This window comes from Dermacentor silvarum, chromosome 7 (genome assembly GCF_013339745.2).
Source record: "Dermacentor silvarum isolate Dsil-2018 chromosome 7, BIME_Dsil_1.4, whole genome shotgun sequence".
Classification (NCBI taxonomy): domain Eukaryota; kingdom Metazoa; phylum Arthropoda; class Arachnida; order Ixodida; family Ixodidae; genus Dermacentor; species Dermacentor silvarum.
Genome location: NC_051160.1, coordinates 129,613,811 through 129,635,753, shown reverse-complemented (window position 1 = coordinate 129,635,753; position 21,943 = coordinate 129,613,811). Strand labels below are relative to the sequence as shown.

Sequence of the window (21,943 nt, the reverse complement as noted above, 5' to 3'; positions counted from 1 at the left end):
TTCAGAGAGCACATTCAAAGGATAAGTTATTTTACATGGTAAACTAGCAGCAACAAGTCTCGTCACATGTTCCTGGTATGACGAAAGATTTAGGGTACCGTAGGACGAACTAGCAAAATGGTTAGTCTAGGCATGGGCCACCATTTCATTTGCGATTGTTGCGGAGTCGTTTTAAAAATGCAGAATATCAAACACCACATGGACTGTACGGAGAACAACACGTGGTTTTTCATAGACAGCGATGAAGTGCTAGTCTGAGAAGGATGATGTTGGTGGACTTAAGAGAATAAATTTCTGGTTTGTGAAAACCTTAGGTTCACTGGTTTTCATCTTATTGCCAGAATCGGAGTCATTCTAAGTTTTTCTTCATAAAAAAAAAGAAAAAAAAAATCGAAGTGCACTCACGATTTTTTTGTTTAGAAGCTCTAATCTGATTTCTATGTTCGTTTTCTGCTTTGAACCTATTGAGGGCATGTTAGAATCAGCGCAAATACTGCTAAATGAATCTGGTGTGTACAATGATTTTCCTGCCTCTCGTTTAATTCGATCCACTGGATAATTTGACCAATTTTGTCGAGACTGTATTGAACTAGATTTGTCTCCAAAGCCATAAAAAAAAAAAAAAAAAAAAACAACTGTTCTGTGCTGCGTATTTTGGTTTTCATGGGGTTCAGTATCGGTTTGGCGCGGCAGTTAAAAACTCCCGCGTACCTCTGCACGCAAGTAGTGTTCATTTCATCACACTTCTCACTCACTGTGGCAGAATTTAAGGCGCCATGCAAGCTTTGCATCCCAAATTTATGAGGAAACAACACCATGTGGAAGTAGGGGCGGAGCAACAAGTGTCCAATATGTTGGACACATGCTCCATAGCTGGGACTCCGGAGGATAAGAGTTTTTTTGGTCCGCGTTGTTTAGAAAAGCAGTTTAGGTACGCTAAAGAGAAACACTTAATCAGTTTAGACTGATCAAGTATTCTAACTACATTTTTGCTAATTTCGTGGTAATAAGTTTACTAATCAAAAATTAACTAGGCCCTAAAAAATGCCTTCAAAACCCAGGAAGACATGGTGACACGTTTGGCATGGGAACTTCAAGGTGATGTCGCCACCGAACTCTCACTTTTGCACCTTTCCTGGTATTTTAGAAGCTAATAACTCTAGAAACTAATACAGCTAAACTTCAGAGTCCCTTTAACATTGCTGTCTGCCTGGTTAGACTGAACATTTAGTTGCAGTTAAATCCATTGGCATCTCTAAAAACCTGCTTGTCCAATACATAGAAACAGTTACAACATAAACAAAAATGGTGACACAGTTACTGCTGCCTTGAATTAGGTGCAGCAAGGCTGAATGATAATGAACCAAAGGAAGCAGAACTATCACGAGCGCAGGAAGTAATAAAGAGTAAAATGGCGCTCATCTCTGACAACCACTGTGCTTCAAAGAGCTAATGCTACACCGCAGCTGTCAACGTGAGACACCCTTTGCTCGTGGTGCATACCTTGGCATGCTTGAGCTCCAACTCCACAAGCTCGAGCAGGTTCTTGCGGAAGTTGTTCACACGGCGAGTCTTGAAGTCGGTTAACTCTGCGGAGGACAGGAACACAGCGGAGAGCTTCATTTTGCAGCATACTTGCAATCTGTATCGTCTTAAGGTGTATTCGGTGTGTTTTGACGTTGCTGTGTTCAATAGCTTTCGCGGTTTTGAGATGCAAATTTGCCATGCACCTTTACCGTGCACAACCAGCACAATGTCGCAAGGCATTACATAAGCATATGGGTAGGCACGTGTTGGCTGGCATGCACTTTCGATTAGCTCACCGTTGCGTTACTCCTCTCGCAAGATTGGCCTATCTTAATCAGATTGCACGCACGTCACAAATGCTTTAGCACATTCTCAAACTGACACAAGCACAAATGACTGTTCCGGGAAGTGTAATGAAGCATTTTTATACAGTAGAACCTTGTTGATACGTTCCTGTTTATTATGTTTTCCCGGCTCTAACGCTCTGAAACACCAGTCCCGTTTAGTTCCCATAGTGTGTCATGTGTTTAAATACGTAGTTTTACATCTAAAAGCGGTGCCTACAAAGACCGCCGCTTGTCGCCGTGGAAAACGGTTGCTTCGCAGGGTTTCAATATATTGTTTGAATTTTCAATATTTCCAATTTAGTGTGTTTTGAATAGTGGGTCGGTTTTCTACTCAGCTTCAAATGCATTATGCGACAGCTTTTCTAATCTATAGAATTACTGTGAGTGTACTGGACTTTAGGATTTCTTACATAATGCATTCTTTTCCTGCAGCCCACTAAGAAACGTACCACGCCATTCTAATAATACAGACGATGGATCTGAGCTGCACGACTTTCACATGCGCCGGTATGCTTACTGCTATTACTCATGTGAACTTGCTTTCCCTTCTAGGCAAAACCTGGCCTAATTCTTCTAAGTTCCTTTCAGTCATCTTTCTGTCCAGCATTTTAGCCCGTGCACTGTAACTACCATGCGACATATTTAAATGATGACTCAAAGCCTCTACTAGGGAAGTTGAGAAGGACCTATGTATGGTTCACACAGTGGAAGCCTCACATGCAAAGCATTGTAGTTATCTATGCAAGAATAGTCGTACAACCCTTGTACCGCGGATTTCGCAGTCCGGTTGGTTTTTGATGCGGTACACTTTGTATGCAACAACCGCTTATACGTAGCAATTACAACTTGTGGAAGTGAAGCCGAGACCACAGGTACGGTTGCTGGCGTGCACAAGCTTGCGTCTAATGCGCCTATACATGCGCAGACGGTGCGACACAGCTCGTGCACTGCCATGTTAACTGCACTGGTCATAAAAACGTTCCACTCTGCATATCTCATATCTGCGATGACTTCCACATAATAATCGCATCATATTTTGTGACACATAGGTACGAGCCAATTTTATGTTCAGTTACACGACCCAAGCCTATATCTTTCAAGTGTGAGACACCATCTTTTCTTCATAAACGTGGGCATTGAAAGAAGTCTCTAGCCTTCCTAGCATTGCGTGCTATGTATAAAACGCAGCATAGCAGATCAGTGCCTGGTGCAAACAAGTACTTTTCTGTGTTGATGCACTGCACTGATATATTGAAGCAAACAAAGCTGCTCCCTGAAGTCTGGTCTCTCACCCTGCTTTGCCTGCTTTGAGATGCCCTCGAACTTCTCACAGGCCTCCTGCTGGGCTGACTCGGCCTGGAACGATACAAGGAACATGCCACACCCTTTAGCCTAAGTCCGTAAGTTGGAGAGGCATGGCAATAAATGTCCATGTGACTTAGGTCAAGTTAATTTGTCACTTGTCTGTCACTGCATGCACGTGACAACTTGATTTAGGCACGAGGTGCAAAGAAACGACAAATGGAACAGCAGCAGTTAACTTTAACTTGGTGTCCCTGCACTCAATGTGCCAGGGAGCACCTGTAAGGTGTTCCCTAACGTTTTGGCAGGTAGTGAGGCACATTGGCATTGCTTTTCAAGACACTAAGACCTGCATTCAGAACAGTGACTGCTTTTCTGTTTTTGGCGATACCAATAAACTTTCACCTCTTCATAGCCAAGTCACATGACGCAAAAAAATACCTTTATTATATCCGATATATTTATTATAGGCATACGCACAGTATTGACAAAAAGAAATTGCTATCAGGTCTATGTGAAAGAGGTGCAAGCAGCCTGCCTCTTACAAGCCAGCAAGAGGTCTCCTGCAGATTTTTACGGCTTGCTGGCATATCACCATGCCGATGTGAGGGAATAACATACAGTATAGACCACTTATAACGTAACCGCTTATAGTGCAGGACTGGATATAGTGCGGTCTTTTCAAACTCCCATTAATTTTCCCATAGCACTCCATGTATAGTGCAATTGCGGGGAACGAAATACCGGTTACAGTGTGGCTGCCTGGGAGTATGGAAGTCAGCGGAGAGGGCGAACGCTTCCCTCAAACGGGCGCCCCAAGGAGTGCTCGAGGAAGAAAGAGACGAAGTGGAGGAGAAGTGCACACGGTGCGAACGAACAGCCAGTGAGGCTGAAACCAGAATCTTGAGTGCGAGTCGTGAAATATCACGGCGCGCATAGCGAGCGAGCGCCACGAAACTGCCAACGCTCGCTTCACGATAACGGCAGTAAACGAAACTTCAGGGAGCGGGCGGTGCCGGCACATCACGGCGAAGGGCGGCAGGGAAGCGGATTTTGCCTCGGCAACTCCGCTGCTTCGGTGGCTCCCCTCGCCCTCCCTCGTAGCTCCCTAACTTTCGACTGTCACTGTGCGCGCCCGCATGCGCCGCCGCTCCAGCCGGCTCGGCACCAGCTCGCCGAAGTTTCGTTTTCTGCCGTTATCGGGAAGCGGGCATTTGCCGGCGTGGGCAGTTTTGTTGGCCGGCCTGGGACAGCGCTGCTGTTTCCCTTTGCGCCGTAGCCGCTGCGTGCAAGGAAGCAAAAAGGAGAAAGAAGGGTTCACTGCCATTTTCTAGCTGTGGCTACGGTAGCGTGGCCGAGACGTCGGCACGTACACGCATGTTCCGGCGCAACGCAGAATCGGCGACCTTGCCATTTGAGAGGGTAAAATTTCCGCCGCGTTTTTTTTTTCTTTTTTTTTGCTTCGTTCGCGCGCGACATTGAGGGGTCTCTCCTAAGCTTTTACTCTATGGTGGTGCCGGAGCAATGCCGGTCAGAGGCGCCGCCGCGCGAGTTGGTTCGAATTAACGAGATTCGACTGTAAATTGAATGCAAACGTTCTAGCCGCATTCCTTCACTGTCGCATATGCGTGGTGGCTCAGTGCACATGTTTTGCATATGTGCGGGCCTTGAAAATTGTTGCTTTGGTTATAGTGCGGTACCACTTATTGTGCAGATATTCGCGACTCCGGCGACTTACGTTATAAGCGGTCTACACTGTACATGCACCCTGCACCATTGCAAATGTGCAACTGCGTAATCGGTGTCATGTGGAATCGGGGTGTTGGCCTTGCTGACTGCAGTCCAACAGCCCTACCCAAGCCACCAGACTTTCTTTAGACACAAAGGGGACAACACGTGGATCCGTGCTCCGGTACTACGGCCATCAGTCCAGCCCGTCCATTAGATCTCATGCGCTTGATTGCCAATAAGACCTATGAGAGCTAACACATTGATGGCAAGCTTCCCACAATGGCTTGTCATCAGCTACTACACTGCCTCATCGGGTGTCGGCAACCAAAGTTGTGATTTCATGCCTAGTCGGCAACTTTGTTCATGGGCGCCATTTTGTGGCAACATAGGTACATGCGATTCATGCCCAAAACACTATGTGATGTCCAAAATTTCACTTACTGCCTTAATAAATTGGTGCTAAGGGGTAGGAGGCCGTGCCGCAGGGAAGTCGACACAATCACGCAAGTCCGAGAAATCGGGCATCTGACTACATTCAACATTTGTTAGCACAATGTGCAATATTTACTTGAATAAGACTCGGGAAATTTTTTTAACAGGCATTACACAAGGTAGGCTTATAGCTGTTCACTGAAACCTCAAACAGTGCTCAGACTGCTATGCAGAATATTGACACACATTTACAGACACAACATATTTTTCGGACACAGACATTGCCGCGAAAATGTTCAAATAATTGGGCAATCTGAAAAAAAAAAAAAATATCCTGAGGACACCTAAGCACGAAAGCATTAATGTGCAATTGAATGCCACTGAGTTTTGCACTGAGAGAAATGTACCATAGCAGTTCGCTCTGCCCAAGCCAGCAAGCAGCCTGCGGTGTCAACGCCACATGCCACCGCGTCCTGCGCAATGAGACCGAGAAAGCAGCAGCGGCCACAAAGGCTGGCAGGTGTGCGCAGCAGCTAAGCCCAATGGGGCTGAGAGAGAGAGAGAGACAGAGATACGGACTGCATGTCGGCTTCCGAGAGTGAGGGTGACGTGATGTTGCGGCGATGTCCTCTCCCCTGACGTAACATCTGGTGTGCTAGTGCAGCAGCAGGTGCTCCTGTTTGCCTGCTCTGCTCTGTCGAGGCGCGCTCGTGATGTGGCATTGCAGCCAATGAGAATTTAGGTGCTGTTTCGCTGCTACAGATGTCGCTGCCTTTTTTGCTCAACGGGCCAATTTGACGCATTCGCATCGCAACTAATTAGACGGTAAAATCTACTTCAATGTTTCATGGAGCACCAGCAGGGCGGGAAATTCATTTACAGACTTTTGATCAGTGTTGCGATCTCTTAAAATAGAGTTTACTTGAAAAATCATGATGGCCAAAGCCATGGGCATGTTATGCCTATCGCTCAGCCCAATGTGCGCTTCGTAGGCTTGTGCTAATAGTCGATATGTTCAAATATTTGTTGGAATATTATGCTATTCTATATGTGCTATGGCTCGAATTTCAGTATTCAAGGTATTCATAACAAACAAATACACTAGAACTTCATTCCTACGTTTTGGAAAATAACGCGAGAAAAACGTACTAACTGAAAGGACGTAAAATCCGAAGTGACTAAAAAAGTTTTGCACTTAACTGTAGTTCACATCTACGTAATGCGAAGCGTTGCGCGAAAGATTGCTCATGAGGCACGAGGCGGGCGTCGAACTGGTGGGACTTTGGCGGCTCGAGACGCATTTTGTCGTTTTCCTCTTGCGCAGTGTTTTAGGCGGCGACAGGAAAGCCAAACAAAATTGAGCTGGTGGCCAACGCCAGATGCTGTCGAAGCGAAATGTGACGCTTACATCGCGCCGCCTGCAGCAGGGAACCGTGGCACGTTGGGTTATTGCCTACGAAAAAGCGTGCACTATGCGTCCAAATGCACTATGCCCCAAGCTCTATAAAACAGATTGGTAAAGATGCTTATCACAATAAGGTTGGTGGTGATAGCTGTGAATGCGGCGTGCAACGACCCGGGAGGATGTTTGCTGGTACTGGAATAAGAAACAGCGCCCCGCGTTTTCATGAGAGACAGGCGGACGAGTATTGCGGGGAAGCTGATGCGGCGGGCGGCTACTGTTCTCGATCATGCGCGCCTCACGCATTATCTTGTTTACATGAAATCTAGTGGCCGAAAAATGTAGTGAAAGTTGGTGCGAAAAATTGTTTTCCAGGAACGTATGAACCAGTAAAAATAAGCGTAACTCTAGTGAGTAATTTTCTGTGTTCTCAATTGCGAATGACGGCGACGGGAAATTGTGCGTAACGGGATCGAAAACACTCCGAAAAGCAAAACAAAAAGCAGCAGACATGATCTGCTGAGATAAAGCATACAGTGCCGAAATCTCTAAAAACAACTTCCATTTGTGGGTGCACCAATCATCCACGCCATATCTTTGGCCAGCGGCCGCTTCTCAAAAGCATGAAGGGGCAGTAGGAAAGGGAGCTGTACTGACCGCTTGGACCTCCTTGTTCTTGTTGCGTGCCCGCTCCAGAGCACGGTTGGCATTCTCGTAGTTGGCTAAGCAGCGCAGCCGCCGGTAGAGCAGGTCCTGCGCACAACCACGTGCTGGAGCTATGTACAGCTCACCCTCAGTTACAAAAAAGATCGGTGACATATCTGCAATTACAACCTTTACTAATAAGTGCACATGAGAGCATCTTGTAAAGGTAAGCCACCACCAACATCAGTGCAAAGCAAAGCTTCAGAAACGATTCTGCTTAATTCATCTGGCATTCCATTGTTGCTCTCTGAACATGGTGCAGCTTCAAGGCAATGTGCTAGCACTGCCGTAGACGTCAAAATTTCACCATTAGTAACGGAATATTTGGTCTGCTTTTCTTGCGTAATTCGATCCCACAGACTTCTATGTTGACCCCATGCAAACTTATTTGTGGTAGGCTGAAGGGAGCCAGCATCCCTGGAGACAAATCCCAGAAACATACCTTGGCAGCAGAGGTGTCACGCATGTAGTACCGCAACGTGTCCGACAACTTCAAATCTTCATCCGTTGCCACCCGGCCTTCGATTTTCTGCGCACATCGGGCATGGAAAGGGCAATGATGTAGCACAGCCTCCCCTCAAGTTATATGAACTTAACAAGTTTCACCGCTCAAAATTGAAGTAGCAGGCTTTAAATTTTCTATAAAATCGCAGTGATTCCACTAAGTGCATGAGCATGTTTTGTGAACTGGAGGCAGACATGATGAACTTCATTAACACGATTACGTGATTCGGCCAGCCTAACAGTGATGCCAGCGTAAGAGAGCAATAAGATAGGGTCTAAATAATCCTGGCTAAACAAGTCAATAACCAACTCGCCTAGCATTGACTCCGGCTTATTAAATTTTTGGGTAAATTTGATCCCTAACAAAAGTCTCAGCTGGCGCCAAATAATCAAAGACTTGTTATTTCACCCACTAAATTGGCCCAACTAAATGATTCAAGCTTGAATGGTCAGCACGCATGTGCGAGGACCCATGGAATTGGTCTGGGCAGCAGCAGGGGACAGTGAATGCTTCAAAGACTACATTCTGCCGGAAGCACCAATTTCTGGCTGGCTCTTGGCACAGATTTAAGTGCAAGCAGCAGCTCGCAATGAATGATTACCATATTTACCCACTAACACACACATCGAATTTTTAAATATGGGTCTGAAAATTGCCCCCGTATTATCCCTCTGCGGTCCGTTGTTGGGCAGGGCCCGACATCGCAACACGACCGTAGCGGTCCGCTGTCGGGCACCGCCCGACAGGGTTGTTCGGAGGTTAAATTTCGCGGTTTTTCTCACTGCGATTCGTGTGCATTCGTTGTATACATGATGCGCCATCTCTTGAGGGATAAATAAACTTTGTTGAAGTTTACTTCTTTTTGCACTAGGGTGCAGCACAATGTTCAGCACGATTTCTGGATACCACAGCGTTCTCACTTGCGCGCACAACCGCACATTCGCGCGGTTCGCTGAGAAGCATGACCGCATTTTCACCGCGTGCATTTTGCGGTGGTGCATTTAGTGAAAGCTTCTAGGGGGTTCCATTGTCAATAGCTTTATTTTGAGGCGCGCACAGCTGCAGAATCATGGCGAGAAAGAACAGTGACACCTGCAGTACCGCCGCAACCTCATCCTACAGCTGGTGGGTGACGTGAGGGCTAGAGCCAAAAAGCGAGGCCCGTATGCGCGGAAGAAGTGCGAGGAAAGGCTAGATGGGTGAAGGCATTTCATCTACAAGCTCCCAGGCCGAAGCAGCAAGGACTGTGCCGCTCGTAGCGATAGAAAAACAAATGGAGGCAGGAGGGAAACTGTTTTTCTGCAAAACCTGCAGTAACAACCCTGGCCTGCACCCAGGAGACGGCTTCGAGCGGTATCTCACGCTGCTCAAATATCGGTAGAGGAGTTGCCGGCAGAATGCAAGAGAAAAAATAAATATCCTGCGAGTTTTTCTTGCAAAGTTGGTGGTTTTGTTAGCGGCGCCATAAACTGGCAAAATAGTTTCGGACCAGAAAAAGTGGGTAAAAGTTTCGGACCGCAAAGGGTTAAATTGGCTATGAAACAAGCTGCATTCGCAGCGTTGGCAATTTCTCACTGTGGGAGTCAGCGTCAGCACCATCGTCGCAAGATGGCAATAGACCAATTTTCCGTGTAGTTTGGCGATGAGAATGAGATTTCGTTATAAAATCTAATTGACAAGAAATTATCTTATGTGCTAAGCTAGTGGCACTGGAAACGTGTCAGGTGTCAGGTGCATGACAAAACTGGCGAAGCGGTTAGTCTATGCATCGACCACCCCATTCAAAACAGTTGCGAAGCCAGTCAACAAATGCAAAATATCGAACAGTGGACTGTGGCAAACAATAAGTGTTCTAACCCACAGCGATAAAGATGAACATCTAGATGAATGTTTACACCCCAGTGGTTGTGCGTCTCGACGTGATAAAGCTCATCGTGCTCTCCTTACTTTTCTAGAAGCAACGAACTTAGGGGCACGGTTGTAACCAGCTACTATTTCTTTTATTTTACATTCTTTAGTAGCTTGACCTGCAGGGACGGGCCCTCCTGTATGTTGTACTTTTTTCTTTGAGATTTGTCATCTCGCTCTTCCTTTCCTCCTTCCTATCTTTCCTTTCTATGTTTGTCTCGTCCTTTCCGAAGAGTAGGCAGGCGTTGCGTACCTTCTGGTGGCAGTTGCCAGCCTTGCTCCTCGCTTTCTCTTTCCTGTGTATATGTTTACAAATCAAATAATAATAATAAAGATGAAGTGTCAAGAAAGATCCAATCTGAGGATGAACTCGGCAGGTTTCACCTTTTCATGATAGCCAGGATTGAAGGCATGCTACATTTTTTTTCTAGTTGTAAGATGAAGTGCGCATTAAATTTTAGAGAACACTGTTTTGTGCTTCGCTCCTACAAAACATGGGTGCACTTTAGGCTTAGGGCACGTTAGAAATGAATAAACGCTGCCAAATAAATTGGCAGTATGTTTGGACATTTCTTCTGCCTGATCATCACGCCGGATACAGTCGACGTCCGATTTCCCGGACCCTCAAGGGACCGCGAAAACGTCCGGAAAATCGGGCAGTCCGGAAAAACGAATGCACGTGAAAACACACCTTTTGTTGGTATTTTTCGCTGACGGAGAGGGTCACGGCCGGATTACAAGATTCTCATTGCTATTCAGCCAATGCATCGTTTAGGTGGCTCTGAAAAGAGCCGTTAAAAAAAAAAATACGACGTGGCCGGCGCTACCTCATAGGTCAGCACTAGGGCGCAAAGAAGTCGCTTATTTTCTTTTGCACGGTCCGCTTCCCCCCGATCATGTCTGCCTCAATTTCAGTCAACGTCATGTTGCCGCTGTACACCGATGACAGTGTCATCAGTGCTCGCGTCAACTCCGAGCTCGTTGGCTGCGTAGGAGCTGGCTCTTCGTTCTCGGTGTCGGAGTCGTCGGAATCCTCCGTAACTTGACGAATGATTTCGTCATCGGTCAACTCCGCACATAGCTCGAGGTCTTTGTCAGCGTCGGCGAAGCCCTCAAAGGTTATCCCGGCTGGAACGACACGCCGGCAGCGCGCAGATCGTCGAAGGCAACGTCCGCGGATGGCAGTTCGTCACTTCGTCAGTTCGTCCACGGAGGGCAGTTCGTGGATGGCAGTTCGTCAGTTCGTCCACGGAGGGCAGTTCGCGGATGGTAGTTCGTTCGAAGGCGCGGACGAAGACGAAGGAGCAGTCGGAGCCATCGTTGTAAACGGCGAATCCGCTCGACGAAAAGCGCAGCACGAAACAGCTAGGAACTCGGTGGATGCTGAAGGTCGGGAAACGTGATCACTGAAGATAGCGCGCAGCAGCAAACGATCAACCGCAGACACGACCGCAGAGCTGGCAGAGCTGACAAAACAACACGCGAACGAACACAGTGAGGTTTGGCTTGGCTAAGCTACGGCTGGCAACGGATTGACACGTGCGGTTTCGAGGTTACGGCAGCCGCGGCGCGGTGCGGCGGTGCTGCTGGCCACACCTGCGATGCGAGTATGGTGGGTTCGAGGATATGAAAACAGCCAAAATGGCGGCGTCGGTGGTGACTTTCGGTCGGCGGTTAACAGTAAAAAGTCCGGGAAATCGGATGGCGAAGGCTATAAGCGTCCGGAATTTCGGACTTTTTAATACATTGACTCTATGGGGAACTTGACGGTGCCACAGGTGAGTCCGGGAAATCAGGCATGTCCGGAATTTCGGGCGCCCGGGAAATCGGACGTCGACTGTAATTAGACAAATTCTGATGGTCCTCTCACGTTAAAATTAAACCGCGTTGACAGTACAATGTTCACATGCAACTCTGCATTTCAGACAACTGCACGGTGACGGTCGTAGTCGTTGGTCCTTCAGAAAATTTGGTCGCACTTGGAACATGCAGCAGCACTATCCCTTTTTACTTTGCACCAGCGTGCTGCTGACAACAATTGCAGATGGCACATGTTTTCTATGGACGAATTCTCAATGTCAAGAGAACATATTGCAGATGGTACAGAGGCAGTGCTGTGTAACGACAGCATCAAAAGTGAAACAGTTCGAAGTCATACCCTGCTGCATGCTTCAACGAAACTTTCACCACTCAGCACAACTCACCCGAGCCTTCTCGAAGGACTCTGCAACCTTGGGGAAGAACCTGGAATGCAGAAAGATGACACAAATGTGCTCACTGAATGCAACGTTGGCAGAGTTTTAACCACACGAGAGCTTAGTCATCTTGGACCCACAAAGCCCAACGTATCATTTCTGATACTGACTCAGTCAAAATTCTGATTTAGGCACACGAAACTTAACACTAAGCCCATAGTAGCATTCTTCGCATGATAAAGCCAAGTCCCAGTCATGAATAGCTGAGCAACACAATCTAATTACTAATTAATCATTGTCTAATAAAGTTTTAATGCAAATAACATTTCATTGCTTTTTCGGCACGAATGTACTCTTTTGCCAGACATAAAAGTGAACAAAGCATTCCAATATTTTCTCGATATGGTCGAGTCGTCGCCGACTGATAATTCCAACAGATTCATGGCACCACCAATGGCCCCAAGGGCTTAAGCCTTTGAGGGTCAATGCCGTAATTATACGGCACCATGAACAAGTCCCAAATGGATGATACCGTATATGTACAGCAGTGTCTGGATGTTTTAAAATGAGACAATTTTACAACTTCCTGTTGGCCAGTAAGTGCTGCCACTGTGTGTGCCAGCACAAGGAATACATATATTTTTTTTGCACCATAGTCACTTGGTTTTCATTCCACAGCTTCTTTACGCTGGTGTTTCAGCGACCCGTTAGTTCTGGTTTCATCTTGTGGGCTGTTTTCATTCACTGCGTTCATAAAAACTAATGTCTATCTTGTTTATAATCTCTCAAAGGGTAACTACTAGATGCTCACTCGTCTGTTACTCACAGGGGTGCGATTACATCTGTTCACAGGCGGGCACTGGTAGATACCACCGTATCCGAACAATGCTGCTATGCCTGCATTTCTTTTCTCGAGACTTGGCTCACAATAACTCACTGCCCCTCATTGGCGACGGAACGAAGGATTACTGCCAGTGACTCTTTTGGCTTTTGTGACGGGTGCACAACCATTAAGTTTTCTTGCGTGCGCTCACATAAATGGTTGAATTACGCTATGGGTGTGCTCACTGGTTGCTCTGCTGCGAGCGAGACGAGCGGTGACTCCTCGAATGAGGACTACTACCCAAGTGCCAAATCAGAATACAGTCAGCGATTGATTTTCTGGACGACCGATTTTCCAGACCATGCCCAATAATTCCGATGCCAACGCCGGCTTCCGAAAATATGCATTGCCGCAATACAACAGTGTTACGTAGTGAAGCATATATCAAGAGTGAGAAGGGGCAATTGTCATGGGTCACAGTATGTATTCCTTAATTATACACCGTACATCTGCAGTCCCCTGTCAAAGTACAAGCACCGATATGCCATACTGGCAGTTCTTCAGAGCAAATTTATAAGTTCTTGTGGTGATATGAGCCCTTGGGGGCAGTAAAAGATATGCATTCATTTTTTCGGACTGCCCGATTTTTCTGATGGTTTCGTGCTACCTGGGGAGTCCGAAAAATCGGACGTTGACTGTAGACCTCAAGAGCTCTAGCGAGTCATGCTTGGAAACTTAGTACTGATGATTGCGAGGAAGATAAAGCATCTGGTGGCCTCTCTTGCATGGATGCAGTTTGATAAATGCTTTGCTGCGAGCACCTCTAGAATTTCCTTTCTCCACCGCACCTGCCATAATGCACTGCATGGATGGAGAACAGCAAGAACACACGACTTCTGTGCGAAAGAATCACTGCTCGTATAAAACATGGAGATAACTAACAGTAAACAGAAAATGACAAATGAACTGCCGATATTGTAATAATGGTAACTGTTTGCAATGAATCAGTCAAATTAGAAATCTAGGTCATTTTCAGCAACAAATGTTGACACGGAAAGGTTTAAGCAGTAGCCCCGTTTACATGAATGCGACAGTAGCGCATCGAATTTCCAAGCGCATTTGGGAACAGCGATGCGACGCCATTTACATGTAGCACATTAACTGTCGCGAGAACGTAGCGCCACATGGTGTCGTATGAGGTAAGTGCAGCCAACTTCCGGCGTAACTGGTTTCCGGTAGTGGGCCGAATGCGTAAAGGAAACGCGAGTTGTCAACTCTTGGCGCCAAGTGCCGAGAGGAGGAGATATCCAGAGAGATCAGAAAAACGGTTTTATATACAAACATACATATTTCACAAGTAGGGCTCCATGATATTGGAGCCGTCTACATGCTAACATCTTTGCAAGTTCTAGCGTTTATATCTCCGAGCGTCTCAAAACACTCAAGTCGCGCTTTTTATCCCTTTCGTTTCCGTCTTTCGCTCGACAAGGGAATGCACTTTGGTTCTTCTTAGCCAAAGACCATCTTCGACTAGTTCGTCATATCTCGCTCATGATGTGCCATCGTTTCCCGCCAGGCTCCGCCTCCAATCTTGCCTGATCGCCCCCGCACACAGGCAACGGTTGACACCTTGGGAACCAAACATTGATGTCGTTCCCACGGGAATGCTTGACGCTGGCCCCCTTGCAAGAATTAGTCGCCTCTCCGTAGTGGTCAGTTCGCGGAAGCCACCATTTCCAGGGAGAGCGGTGGCTGTTGTCTTAGAAGGGGCTCCAGGTTGGCACGTCACACGGCGCCGGGCCTCGTCGTAGCTCGGGCGGGCACTGGTGCTTCATGAAACACACCAAGAGCGACGTTGTCGTTTTAGCTACGCACGAGGCCGATGACCCATTGCAGTCTGGGGACTAATTGCACATCTATCAGTCCCAGGTGACTGACGGTGACACTTCCCGGCCGCGACAAACGACAAGCGCGAAGAGCACTTGATATCTTCACGTCTGTCGATGAGGCCTCCTTTGTCCCGAAGGACCGCCAGACACAACACTCGCGAGCAACAGGACCGTGCGACGCACCTGCTTTTTCAGCCGCCATGTTTGTTTTGATGTCTCGCAGTGCGGCAGCGGCCGCACCGCTGGTTGGTTGACCGGTTGTAATCCCGCAGAGAATGCTTTCCCATAATTCCTGATGCAATACGCTCCTGTTTACATGCGCCGCTGAAATGCGCATTCTCCATCTCAAACTACCCGTGTTTGGCGCATTGGATGCGATACGCCTTCCTAGCGAATTACCTCGTTTACATGAGATACGATGCGCTTGAAAGCTGATACGATACGCTTCTGTCGTATTCATGTAAACGCCGCTAGTGTTAATGTGTACTTCCCTGGTGACTCGCCAGCTCTCAGCCTCCTCTTCCCATCATTTACCTGCATTTGCACTGAAGCTTTTGGCTATCCTCCCTGCTCGACTCGTTACACTGGGCCAGTGATTGAGTGTCCTACTTTTCAATGCGAGCTTGAGGTTTCATTCTGATAATGGCAACCACATTTCAAAGGAGGTAGAATGCAAGTGCTTATGTACTCATATACAGTCGCCGACCAATAAATTAGGCAAACTGGAACCTCCTAAATGTCTGAATAATCGGATGTCCAAACCATCATACAGACAACATCGGACTCTAGGAGCAGCGAAAAACACCCAAAAAATAATGAATGCATGCCTTTTACTGCCCCCCATGGGCTCAAATTGCCACAGCCATGTCCGAAATAGCTCTAAAGGCCTGCCAGTACACTTATTAGGCATATTCGTGCTCGTACTGTGAAAGAAAGTGGCGGGTGCACACGTGTATAATTAAGAAAAACGTTTCGTGACAATTGCCCCTTCCCGCTCTTGGTATGCTTCCCCGCAATAATACCGTATGCTTCACCGCGTAACTATGCTGTATTGAAACGAAGCCGACTTTCGGGAACCGGCCTTATGCAACGCATTGTGTTTTCCGAGCTTCGAAGCCATTGGCGAGGATTACGAAGGCGGAGTCGTCGCCATTGCTAACGGCGGTGCATTGTTTCTATGAAAAACACAGCATCGAACAGCAAGCTCGGTAGCAAACATAGACGCAGCTAGGTCTGGTGTTGTCGTGGTGGTTGCTATGGCTCCTGGTGAATCTGCATGCCAGAGCGCCAGTTCGAGGCGGCGAGACAAATAAAATGGCGGCGGTGGTGGCTTCGATTAATGCCAATCAGACCTGCGGTCATGGCAAAAAGTCCAGAAAATCGGACGGTAAAGGTTCATTGCGTCCGAAATTTCCTACATTCTTATACACCGACTACTCTTAAAAACAGTTGCACCCTTTGGGGCGTATTTTTGCCACAGAACAATAATCGTCATCTGACTTATGGCTTTCCTTTCTTTAACGCTGTGCGCCCAGCACTTCTCGGTCACGAGCGACAAGAGCGTTAGCGTGACAGCGTTCTCGACAGGAAAGTAGCAAGTGCAGAGTTTTCAAGATAGGAAACGCAAGCAAGACAGATGACGATTATTGTTGTGTGGCAAAAATGCACCCCAAAGGGTGCAACTATTTTTAGAGTGTATATGGGGTAAGTGACGGTGTCGCGAAAGCGGTCGAAAAATCGGTCGTTGACTGCAATTATTTTCTTGTGGTGAAGAAACACCTCAAAACACCACAATTTCAGCATTGTAGCCTAGGCCATTGTCGCTGCATCCACTTCACTGTTCTATTTTTTTTTTAAATTCAGGGGAGCCAGACTTCCACTTTGTGTCTGCCAACTGCACCTTAAAAGAAATAGTTTTCTGGGGGGAATGTGGTAACAATTAGTTGAGTGATTTTTCAGGTGCACCTGATAATTCAGATGCCTTCACGGCACCACCGCATACCCCATAGAGTCACTGTATAAAATCATCTGAAATTTCAGACGCTGAAACCCTTTGTCGTCGATTTTTCAGAATTTTCGCTGTGATCACAGGTCTGAAACTATGAATTGAAGCAACCACTGCCACCATTGATTATCTCAGTCTCGAACAAGCGCTCTTGTACGCAGCTGTTTCACGCTGTTAGACCTAGCTGCTTCGACGTTTGATATCAAGCTCACTGCTCTTTGGTGCAGTGTTTTTCATTTAAAAGTTTTGCCGCAATGGCACCAACTCCGCCTTTATCATCCTCAGCGACAGCATCAAAGCGGGAAGCACGGCCAGTTTCTGAAATTGAGCTTCGCCGCGGTACAGTGATCATGCGGTCAAGCATATGCTAGTGCAGTGAAGCATACCAGGAGTGCAAAATGGTGACTATCATGAGACAAAATGTAGGGGTGTAGAAATACCGAATAGTAGAATTAAATTCAAATATAAAAACAAATCAAGAAAAAAAAAGTCGATATCGAATCGAATATCAAAAGCTTTCAAAATTGAACGACTACAAATTTGGGGCAAGAAAGATGCCGCAGTGTCGCCCGAAAGGCAAAGCATCAATTGCGATAGCAAATTAGTAGAGAGCTATATGGAGTAAGGATAGTAGATTTATTGGCTGTATAAATTTGGACACATTCGCTTACTAACTGAATAACTGGCATGGTGTCAGTGCACACAAGCAAACATGAATAGATCACACTCGATGACCGCCAGACAACTGCCGTAAAGATGCTGGTGTGAGCAAGCGCAACAGCAGCGAGCGAAGGTTCGTGCGGTATATCGCTTGAACGGAAACTTAGCGGCGAAAGCACAGCGCATACAAAGGTCAGCCGTGTGGAGATTGCTTTCAAGATACGGTGCGTGCGACAGCTCGAAGCCGCGCAAAATACAAGTACGCAGTTGCCGGCAGAGTAGAAGCCGCACTCCCTCCCTCCCACACTGCCTTCCTCTTTTCGTGTGGGAAATTGAGTCACCAGTTCCCCTAGCACCCGGTCGCAAGATACGCATTTGGTGCTGCAGCTACACGTCGGCCCCCCAACCCACCCCACCCTATTCAGAATTCAATTCTGAATGACGGGGTACTCTCGGTGGTGGTGTTGAGCCTCTGCTCGGTCAGCTCGTTTAGCAGTAGTGGAAGATGAAGCATTTCAACTGGTTGCATCGCTCATTGTTCAGAAAGAAAGCATGAACACGGGAACGCGTAGCTCGCGCCGAGCGCATTATCTAGCGACGCACGCGAAGTAGGGCATGTGCAGTAGGTCTGAAACTCATGCTGGCGCTTAGTTTCAATATATGGTATCGCTGGACATGCTCGCCGCCCTTGAGCATGTCTCGTGCAGCACTCCACTTTTCTCACCTTTTCACCATAGTCTCCTCACTATCGCTGTCCTTCATCCCCTGCACTTGCTCTTCCTTCTCTGTGCTCGTTCGCTTGGTTACGACGACGCTCAATGAAGGAACGGGTGCCTAAGAGCTGCAGTCTAATATTTCTTTCATCAATAAAACCTCTGTTGAATAGAATCAGCAGCTTTTTTTTTCTTTTGAATCTAATGCATTAGAGACATTTTGTTGTACTGAACACCAATGAGGTTCTCAGTTTAACAGTGGACTTGTTCTTGTGGAAGTCTAGATTTTACTTATTGTGTAGAAAGTTTTGCTTTCAAGTTTTTTACCAAGAGACAGAAGGGCTGTCCAAACTTTAGGCAGTATCATAAGGTCAATCTGCACGACAGATGAAAGGATCGCGCATCACATGACCCGATCACCACTCCGCGCGTAGCCGGTGGAAAACGCTCCGTCTACGCCGTGGCATAGTCAGGTTCGGTGCGATTTGTCATCCGTAAAAGATTCTAAATCTGGCACATCTTACTACTAGTACTTTGTTTTTTAAACATCCATACCACTTTAGATATCATGAGTACTCTGTATTTGTTTTTCGTCCTGTTGACCCGGACGAACCTTGTACCGACAGAGGAGGCCGTGGCCAATGATGCACTGTTCGGGCAATTGTGCGATCCCTGCGACAGGCTGACATTGAGGAGCGCTTGCAGTGACCAAGTCCAATGCCACATCAGCTGAGGCGGCCCATCCGCGGTGTGCTCGGCGCTCCTTTTGCACCAAAAACAAAGTGAAACGCTCGCTTGGGCGGCATCAACATGAGGGACTGCGCGGGTCTCTATACCGAATATATCGAATGGTAGATCTTCGATTCGCAAATCTAATTATTCGAACATTCACTATTCGATTCAATTCGGTAATTTCAGAGTAGTCACACACCCCTAAAAATATATGTTCCTTAATTACGCACAGTGCCCCTGTAACTGTAGGAGCACTGAGACGCCTAACAAGTGTCCTGGCAGGCCTTTAAAGCTATTTCGAAAGTGGCTGTGGAAATTTGAACCCTTGAGGGCACTCAAGACTATAACAAACCCACATGAGCATATTATGGACACGGCAACCTCTTCAGCACTAGAACACATTTGCTCCGGACACATTGGGCAGGCTTTTCCACAGCCCACGGGCAGTCAGCAGAGGGCAGTAGGTGCGAGCGACTCGCTCACAAGCATGTGTAGAAGCTATGTCCAACACACCGAGGACACCACACTCTGCATTCAAGTGCTACTGGTTTCAATATGGCGAGGTTGGCATTGTTGGGCATGGTTAAGCATGGCAGAAAATACTAAGAATTGGAGAGATCTAATATATGAGATGAAGTTGCAATGGTTTTAATCGATTCTCTGGTACAACGAATTTCGGCTGTGCCTAACTGTTCAGATTTTTTTAATGCTGTTCATTGCGTTGAGGTTCCGCTGTAATCATTCAGTAGTGCCAGAAAAAAAAAAAAAAAAAGACGGGCCTGTGAAATAATATGGAGGCCAACTCACTTCTCCAGCTCGGATGACTCGACTGTGGCTAACTGGGTGAGGCAGGATGAAATCTTGATGTAGCTGTCGGCCACATCTGTAAAAAAAGAAAGGAGGGACATCTTCAGAATCAGAATTTTATTATTAAAGGTTGGGACATACTACAAGTATTTAGTATACAGAAGGAGGTCCCATAGCCAAAGACTGTATCGGGACCTCCTGTACAAGAGCAATTATGATAGTTAACATGTTAAAGCAACAGTAGCAAACAATAAAGTAGTACACAAGCAAACAGAAAATAAGGTTAACAGAACAAAATACTCAGTAGATTGTAAAGAAGTAGATTGTAAAGGTTTAGCATATCTCATGGTAACAAGAACAATTGTAGAAAAAATTAAAAATTTAAAATTCATAACCGTTTTACAGTCAAATCCCCCTACAACGAATGCCGCTACAACGAAATTTCCGCCACAACGAAGATTTTCTGATTCCCCACCAGCTGCCCATAGAAAGTAATACAAAAAAAGTCTCTCCATAATGAAGGTGTTTTATTCGGTATTTCCGCTTCAACGAACTTTTCGAGAAGGAAACTGGGACTGAATTGAAATTGGAACTGCCGAGTAGTCAAATTAGAAGGCCCTTCCAAAGCTGTGACGATCGTATGTCCTGCCCGAACAAGGTTTTCGCGAACAAAATCAAGTTCTAAGGACCGATTTACGCCACTGCAATCCATAGCCACGCGTTGACGTCACGCGCCTGCGCGAGACTGCACGCAATCACCACAATCACTGCCGTTTTCTGTGGCGTGTGTGTCCGGTCGAAATGGCTACGCCAACGAAGCGTAAATTTCTCTCTCCGAGTAGAAGGCACATATGATCGCCGAGGCAGAAAGCGGAAGGGCAAAATTTCGCAGTTTCGCCCGAAAGGCGAAGCATCGATTGCAGATTAGTAGACAGCTTTATGAACAAAGGATAGTAGACAGCTTTATGAACAAAGGATAGTAGACAGCTTTATGAACAAAGGATTATAGTTTTATCGGGCGTATGAACTTGTAAACATTCACTTACTAACTAAATTACTAAGCACGGTGTCACGTGTGCACAGGTAAACATGAACACATCTCGCTGAGTGACCGCAGGAACTCTGTGTCAACACGCTGGAAGAGCGAATTGAGCTCCGTGCCGTCTCTCGCTTCAACGCGAACTAAACGTCGAAAGCACAGCGCACTACCGGCACTAGTTGCACTTTGCCCACACCGCAGATCGCTTTGAATATGAGGCCTGAGCGGGCAAGCACTTCGTGCACGGCGCAGATTGCTTTCAAGATACGGCGGCCGCGCCGCATCCGCTGTTGTCAACGTGATGCCAACGTATCGTCGTCTGGGGAAAATGACAACCCGCTAGACACACTGACTCCGGCGACTGTTTTGAAAGTAATGGATCCTTTTGACCTTATCTTAAAAGTTATCAGAGTCCACGACATACCGTGCACCGACAATGCTCTCAGCAGCGCACCAAATCATGTGGCAGCCCCTCCGACCGGCATTGCTCCGACACCGCGATAAAGCAAAAGCTTAATAGGCGAGACCCCTCGATGCCGCGCGGAGAAAAAAAAAAGAAAGAACCGCGGCGGAAATTTCACTCTCTCAAATGGCAAGGTCGCCGTTTCTGCGTCGCGCCGGAACACGCGTGTACATGCTGACGTCTCAGCCAAAGCTGCGGCTGCGGCGCAGAGGGAAGCAACGACGGAGGACCGGTCCGGCCAACGAAACTGCCCACGTCGGCCAACGCTCGCTTCAACGGCAGAAAACGAAACTTCGGGGAGCGGGCTAAGCTGGCGCCGGCGGGCGCGCACAGAGACAGCCGAAGGTCAGGGAGCTACGAGGGAGTTGAGAGGGAGCGCGAGGGGAGCCACCAAAGCGACAGGGTTGCCGAGGCCAAATCCGCTTCCCTGCCGCCCTCCTCCCTCACCTTCGACGGTCCCCGCGCGCGCCTATCGCCTTGTCGGCGCCGCTCCCTGAAGTTTCATTTTCTGCCGTTATCGGGAAGCGAGCGTTGGCCGACGTGGGCAGTTCGTGGCCCTCGCTCGCTATGTGCTTGCCCGCCACGATATTTCACTACTCGCACCGTTCGTACGTCGTGCTATGGTGCACAAATACGTCAAAAATAAGTGCTTCTTTTAATTCGAACAAGTTTTCCGGCCCCTTCAAGTTCGAATTATCGAGATTCAACTGTACATACTAATTTCGCGTCAACGAAGTTCCGCCACAACGAAATTTTTC

At 47.3% G+C, this 21,943-nt stretch overlaps 1 protein-coding gene across 5 annotated transcripts in view; it reads right to left on the bottom strand.

Annotated features, from left to right (window-relative positions):
- The window catches only part of LOC119458432 (sorting nexin-6), a 160,894-nt gene that overhangs the window by 124,764 nt on the left and 14,187 nt on the right, over positions 1–21,943 (bottom strand). For all 5 annotated transcript variants that reach the window (XM_037720268.2, XM_037720269.2, XM_049671205.1 and 2 more), the window contains exons 7-12: positions 19,684–19,759; positions 12,064–12,103; positions 7,889–7,975; positions 7,399–7,494; positions 3,167–3,230; positions 1,504–1,589 (exon numbers count right to left, since the gene is read on the bottom strand). In XM_037720268.2, the coding sequence (XP_037576196.1) occupies positions 1,504–1,589; positions 3,167–3,230; positions 7,399–7,494; positions 7,889–7,975; positions 12,064–12,103; positions 19,684–19,759 (449 nt within the window). The remainder of the gene's footprint in view (positions 1–1,503; positions 1,590–3,166; positions 3,231–7,398; positions 7,495–7,888; positions 7,976–12,063; positions 12,104–19,683; positions 19,760–21,943) is intronic.